The sequence below is a fragment of the Phalaenopsis equestris genome, unplaced genomic scaffold (assembly GCF_001263595.1).
Source record: "Phalaenopsis equestris unplaced genomic scaffold, ASM126359v1 Scaffold000655, whole genome shotgun sequence".
NCBI classification, from domain to species: Eukaryota; Viridiplantae; Streptophyta; class Magnoliopsida; order Asparagales; family Orchidaceae; genus Phalaenopsis; species Phalaenopsis equestris.
The window spans coordinates 60,100-67,777 of NW_018165095.1; the positions used below are offsets into that span (position 1 = coordinate 60,100).

Consider the following 7,678-nt stretch of genomic DNA (forward strand, 5'->3'; position numbering starts at 1 on the left):
TGTATCTAAACCTACTTGAGGAGCATAACCACTTATAATATTAAAAATCTTAGTATCAATGATAATCTTAAGGGCTATAATTCTATCACCAACTCTATTAATTTTTACAACATTATCTTTCAAACTCTTATCTATAATTACACCTACACCATTTCTAGTGCGACTCTTACCAGAATACCAAAGTTTAAAACCTAAATTATCAATCTCCTTAGCCTTTTCTCCCACCCACTTAGTTTCTTGAATACATAAGATATTAATTTTCCTATGAATCATAATATCAACTAATTCCATTAATTTACCATTGAGAGTGCCTATATTCCAAGATCCTATCCTAATATTAGTTTCATTAGTTTCATGGACTAACTTCTTTACCCGCATTCGCCCGTAATGTGGGAACCCTTGCTTATTTAACACTACACCCGGGCGCCGGTGTAGCGGCCCTTGCACACTTTTCATTGTATTCAAGTTATACAGCGTGTCGCTTCCAGGGGACGCCCTAGCACTTACACAATGATCAAAAGGATTCATGTCATGATTTTTTCGACAAGTTTTACGCTGGCTGTCGACTACCTAACGCAACCCTCCACTTTTCTCATCCGAGCTTGGGACCGGCAACGGCAGTGTTAACTACCAATTTTAACATCATTATTAAAAAATAATAATTAAAAAAATAAAGAGAAAGCTAGGGGAGAGAAGATCACCTTGTCTAAAACCTTCATAACACTTCTAATTGTTTACCGACTTCTTCATTAACAATGACTTGATAGTTTTTAATGCTGATGGTAGCCTTGATCCAAGAAATAAAGAGGGGAAAAAAATATGCCCTTTGGAATGTCCAAGATAAAATTCCAATTGCATCTATCAAACTCCTTTTCAAAGTTCACCATGAATATGAATTTATCCGTTTTCTTATTGTGGGTGTTGTAGATAGTTTATTGGGTTGCAGTAAACCATCTAGAATACTCTTCTGTTACAATAAAGGCAACTAAATAAAATTAAACAACTTGTAAATCTGCCCTTTGGAATGTCCAAGATAAAGTTCCAGTTGCAGCTATCAACTCTTTTCAAAGTTCATTCACCATGAAGATGAATTCATCTATTTTCCTGTTGTGGGTGTGTAGATTGTTTTATAATACGATCAAACTTAATAATCTTAATGTCATTAATAATGATAAAACTCTTCATTTTTACCGCTGCATTAGTAAAATGGAAGTTGATGAGGCTTTAAAGAAAACCAAGGATGAAAAATCAATAGGGTTTGATGATATTCCTATTAACGTGTGGGAGTTTGATGCCTAAGGAGTGGAGGAAGAGTAAATTTGGGAGTTTTTTAGGCTTACTAAACTCTTTAAAATTATTTAAAAAGCTACAAAGATGCCTAAGGAGTGGAGGAAGAGTAATTTGGTCCCCATTTTTAAGAATAAAGGGGATGCACAAGAGTGTGCAAATTATAGAGGTGTTAAGTTAATGTGTCATACTTCAAAATTATAGGAGAGAGTAATTAAACATAGGACGTGATACAAAGATTTCTCATAATCAATTTGGATTTATGTTGGGCAAGTCTACTATGGAAGCTATAGATTTATTGAGAACTTTGATGGAGAAGTACAAAGATAGTAAAGAGGATTTACATATGATCTTTATTGATTTAGAAAAAGTTTACAATAAGGTTTCAAGAGATGTTTTTTGGAGAGTTCTAGGAAAGAAAGGTGTTGATATGACTTATATTCAAGTGATTAAAGATTTGTATACTAGTGATGTGACTTGTGTTCGAATAGAGGGAGGATTGACCAAGTATTTTCCTATTTCAGTTGGATTACATCATGGATCAGCTTTAAGCCCTTATTTTTTTGCTTTAGTTATGGATGCTCTTGCTGGACATATACAGGAGGATGTACCTTGGTGTATGCTATTCGCTGATGATATCCCTTCTATGGATAAGACTAGTGAAGAAGTTTAGGAAAAACTTGAATTATGGAGGTCTCTTTGGATTCTAAAGGCTTTGGTTTGAGTTGATCTAAAACTGAATATATGGAATGTAATTTTAGTAGCAGCTATAGAGGTAGAGTTATAACCATTGTTGATCAAATCATAAAAAAGTGTGAACGTTATAGATATCTCAGTTCTATTGTTAAAAGTGATGGTGATATAGAAGGGGATGTTATTAGTAGAATTCAAATTGGTTGGTTGAAGTGGAGGAATGCATCAACCCTATTGTGTGATAGAATAGTACCACTTTGACTTAAATGAAAATTTTATAAGTTGGTGCTGAGACCTACAATGCTTTATGGCGCAGAATTTTGGTTTTTAAAATAGAAGCAAAAAATAGTTAAGTGCTGCTGAGATGAGAATTAGTTAGATGAGTGGCCTGACTCTTAGAGACAAAATACGAAACGAATCTATGCATGGAAGCGCTGGTGTAGCTCCAGTTGCAGACAAGATTAGAGAGAGTCGTCTTAGATGGTTTGGTCACATTAAACGTCGACCATTTGATGATCCAATTAGGAGAGTAGATCTTTTAGATTCAACTTATGTTAAAAAAGACAGAGGTAGGACCTAAAAAGATTTGAGCATATTGTATAAAAAATGATCTTAAGCTATTAGAATTAAATGAAAATATGAAGCTCAATAGGACACAATGGAGAAAAAGGATTTATGTAGCTGACCCCACTTAGTGGGATAAAGGCTTGTTCTTGTTGTTGGGTTTTGTAGATAATTTTATGGGTTGCAATAAACCATCTATAGTAGTTATCTTGACAATAAAGTGCCTACATAATATCAAACAACTTTAACATAGAAGGATTTAATCTTTTGCGGATAAATTCTGGGAAGTTTTTGAAAGCACTATTCAAAATACTTACGAGCTTGAAATCTTTAATAATTGAAATCTTTAATAATTTCACAATTGTGTCTTTTAGATATTAGAAAAATGATAACTAAGGTGAGTCCAGAGAATCAAGCGTTACCGGTGAAAGTATCATTGAACAGGGACAGAAGATCTAAATAAATGGCATTATTTTGAAGAACTTAGGAGAGAAGTCATTTGGGCTTGGAGATTTATTAACACCTAATGAAAATACTATGCGTTTACTTTTTCCATGGAGAAAGGAACATCAAGAGAACTAATGGCAGAGGAATTATAAAATGTATAAACATTGTTGAAGTCCAAAAGCATAAACAGCCAGTGTGTGATTGATAAATAACCATTTGAAGTATTTTGTAAAGGCCTCAAACATTAATCTAAAAATTTTAAAGGACATTTGGTCAGATAGATTTTGATTATCATTTTATATTATGAATAAAATTAATCTTCCTTCTATTTTGCAATTTAAGAACGAAGTATTGTTTTCACTGTTCAAGTTTTAACTTAAGTGTTTTGATAATGATGCTTCTCTTATTCATTATATTGAAAAGCTGCTTGTTACCTTGTTCATATTCTTTAATTTCTTTAGGAGTGCAAAGAAGTGTCTTAGCTTTATTTTCATTTAGAGAGAACACAATTATTTTCATTTATGGAATCAAGCAAGGATTGTTTGCTTTAAAAAAAAAAAAAAAACGAAAAAATATGATCTCCTTCAGCTTGAAATTCTTTCAACCAATCAAGAATTATCTTCTTAATTCCCTCCTCAAAGAAAACGTCCAATTAAAGCATAAAATATGAGATCTAAATTAGGGTGTATGATTATAATCAAATATAAGAGCTCAATGTCAGAATATTTCATTAACGGTTTTTCCACCGGAATTTGGAAAAGCTTTCTAACTACAGTGGAAAAGAGATAAATTATTCAGTTTAACAAGAAATTCATTCTCTTTTACTGGACCGAGTATACTTCAATTCATAGGAATATTTACTAAAATAAATTCAGTGATGAAGTCAATGAAGAATTTAAATTCACACTGTGAACTATCATGAGAATTTTCAATTTGAAAAATGCTATCCATTAAATTCATCACAGATTGCCAATTTAGAGGAACACTTGCAACCAGTAGATGATAATCCTCCAAAAGCCTTTTTTTTCATCATCATGAGAAGGTACATACACTATGGTTAAAAAAGAGAGGATGTTGATGGTGCCTTTTTCATTTATTATTGCATTAAACTCTTTTGATTTTTGTTGTTGGAAGTATTTTCAATTCATATAGCGTTATATGAATTTGAAGTTAAATCAATTCTTTGCTTAGTTGCATTAGCTGGAATATACTGGTTCAGCTCTAAGTGTGATTCAAATCAGTTGCACACTATAGCATTCTTTCTCAATTTTAGTTTTTCTTTTAATTATTTTTTTCGAACTTATTTCTTGAAGTATCATGTTTCATTATTAGTATAGCATATGTCATTACCTTTGTTGGAAATTCTCTGATATAATTTTCAATTTTTATGCTAAAATTAATGTATAAAGAATGTGTAAGTTATGATGGGTGTTTTAGTTAACAAAAGTGCCCCTCACTTGGTACTGCATTGCACTATTTCCTTTGGAAAAATTGTTACTCTACCCATTTTCTTTTATCTGACCTTTTTTTTATATGTTCACCATTATTATTTTTTTCTTTTTTTCTTTTTGGTTGCTTTTCAGTGAGTTTGCTGGACTGTGAATTAGCATCTATATTGTCTACCATTTTCAGCAGTTTTTGTGTTCTGATTTTTGTTTAAGAGAGAATTTTCAGGAGTCTAACCTTTATATTTTGTGGTCTATTATTTCTAGTCCTGATGGGAAATACATATTAATTGGTGGTGAAGATGACCTAGTACAAGTTTGGAGCATGGATGTTCGAAAAATAGTTGCATGGGGGGAGGGGCATAATTCATGGGTAAATCATAATTTAATGTTGTGCTCTGTTTACATACATACCTCCTAATTCCTACGTATAATTCCTATGTATTTATATTTCTAACACCTAAACTTAACTTTTTAGATTTATACCCCTCAAATCTTTCATATCACATAAAAAATACCACTATTTTAGCTTTAGAAAAAGTGAAAAGCACCTGTTTACATATAGATAAAGTGGCATATATGTAAAAATTGAAGTTTAGATATAAGATATGTAAATACATAGGAATTGAGTGGCTTGTGTGTAAATCTTCTTTTAATTTTAATAGTTATTTTCTCCTAGAGTTCTCACTGTGAAGCTAATCAAACAGGTGAGCGGTGTTGCTTTTGATTCTTTTTGGTCGGCTCCAAATTCTGATGGAAATTCTGATGGAATCGGAGAAAATGCTATGTACCGTTTTGGATCTGTTGGTCAGGTATATGAATAACTAATTCAAGGGCTTGATTAAACCCATGTGATCTATTGCCTCTGATTATACTCCTTTTAGACTAGCAGCACGTATGATTCAAGTGTATACCCATGTATCATTTGACTGCAACCCTAGACTATATGTCAGAACAAACAATAAATTTACATATTAATTAAAATTTGTGTATAACTTTTGCTATAAAATCCATAATTTACATTTTCGGGTCTTCAATCAAATAAATTCTTAAGTATGTTTATTTACTTTTCATTGTAAAGAAAATAAAGCGTTCGAAATATCCTGGTCAATACATCTCAAAATTGTTGGATTTGTTTTAAAGTGAATGCAATATAAATTTTGATTGATCATCAATGTATCACAATGTTGTTGACTTTGAAGCTCAATCTGACCCACCTCGATGACGACATATCTTTAAACTTATTTTATAGTAAGCTCAGGTCTGTAATCAAGCCGAGTCAAGTTGATTGTCCTTGATTGAATTTGGCTTGGACGAATCTTACATTGTTCATATTCATTTCAAGCTTGAGCCGAATTTTCGCATATGTGCTCATTACTTGGTTTGCTTAACATTTGTAATGATCATACTTGACGTGGATTTGGCTTGTTTAAATTAATTGAACTAATTTAAAATTCAAATGAATACTTGATGTTCCATGGAAATTTAAAATTTTGATTTGTGCTTTACTTTTTATATAAAGTGATTAACAAATAATTTTACAAATCTAAATAAATAAGAAATTAATTATATTCTAAATTATCATCTAATTAATCTACATCAATTAAATAAAATAATTTATAAGTTGTAAATAAGCTTTCTTAAAGTAAAATATCACATAAAAGTGCTAACAAATTAGTTCATTGAAATAAAAAATTAGAAAATTAAATTAAATTTTTACATGCATATTGGTATATTAAGATAAAATAATTTATAAGTTGTAAATAAGCTTTCTTACAATAAAATATCATATAAAAGTGCTAATAACAAATTAGTTCATTGAAATAAAAAAACTAGAAAATTAAATTAAATTTTTTACATGCATATTAGTATTAAATTATAATATATAACTATTAAATATATAATTAAATACATTTTAGTTAATCAAAATTTACTTAAATAATATATCATAGATGTTAATTAGTCATTTTTTTAAAGTAAATGAGATTGTGAACATTTATAAAAGAATAGGACTATGTTCAAATTTGGTTCATTTAATTTTTGAGTTTTAAAATAATGTTTAACTAGTTTATTTACTAATTTGATCGAGCCGAATTTTATTTGTTCATCAAGAGCAATGGTTCATTTACAGCCCTATGTATAGTGCAGCATAAATAAGAATATTTTGAGCTTGTTATGCGGCTGCGGGCGAATAATGCTTTATCTCATTCGCAGGACACTCGGCTACTTCTATGGGACCTAGAAATGGATGAAATCGTCGTGCCACAACGCTATACACCTCATGGCGGCTCACCTACACTCAGTGGCGGAGGTCATTCTTCTGCTCACTGGGATTCCACCCCATCCATAGGCACCCTTCAGCCACCTCCAAGCATGCGGGATGTCCCGAAGCTCGCCCCTCTTTCGGCTCACCGTGTCCACGTGGAACCTTTGTCCGGTTTAGTCTTCACTAAAGAATCAGTCGTCACGATATGTCGCGAAGGCCACATAAAAATCTGGGCCAGGCCTGGGGATGGTGATACCAGCGAGCCAAACTCTGATACCGGCGGCTTTGTAACTGCTGCTTTAAAAGATAGACCTGTTGGGGCTCCTTTCATGAAGGTGAATGGTCCCAGTTTTAAGCTAACGGCATCAAATTTTATACGAAATTAGAGCATTGTTTGCTTGGATAGATTGTGGTTTTGTTGGATTTGAAATCTTGTTAGGCAAAGTTAGTGTGTGGGATTTCTTTCATCTTTCCCACCTGTCAAATTTGGCCGACAGAGAAGGTTTATTGCTGTTGTAATTATTAGAAAGGCTTATGTTATTTATGTCAGTGTGGCCATTTGGGTGGCTGTAGAGAATAAGCACATGTGGTTCTGTATATACATAAAAAGAATTTTATCATACAAGGCGTCTTCTTAGTTCTTAATAGTTTATTATATGAGCCTGCATTTTTTATTGCTTTGTGATATATGATTAGAAGCCAATGTGGGTGCTTGTGATGAAATTTGTTGCATGGTGCGTTGTTGGTAGGGGTGTAAACGGCCGAGTTTGAGAGGGCCGACGGATTTTTATGTTTGGGTTATTTGAATTTCTTATCATTCATGTTCTACTCTATTCAACATGGTCTGTTAATAGTCTGTTCGTGTTCGGTTTAATTCAAATTTATTTGTTCGAATTAATTTCATGTTCGACTCAAAATAATAATTTATTAAAAGTTAATAATTTAAATAATATATTTAAATTATAAAAATTAATAT

General features: G+C 31.9%; 1 protein-coding gene across 1 annotated transcript in view; it reads left to right on the forward strand.

Moving 5' to 3' along the window:
• The window catches only part of LOC110030099 (WD repeat-containing protein 20-like), a gene marked incomplete at its 5' end in the record, with an annotated part of 16,930 nt that extends 9,583 nt beyond the window's left edge, over positions 1-7,347 (forward strand). Inside the window, 3 exon segments of the mRNA XM_020732665.1 lie at positions 4,704-4,809; positions 5,144-5,248; positions 6,651-7,347. Of these exon segments, the coding sequence (XP_020588324.1) occupies positions 4,704-4,809; positions 5,144-5,248; positions 6,651-7,088 (649 nt within the window). The 3' untranslated portion in view covers positions 7,089-7,347.
• Between the last annotated feature and the right edge of the window lie 331 nt (positions 7,348-7,678).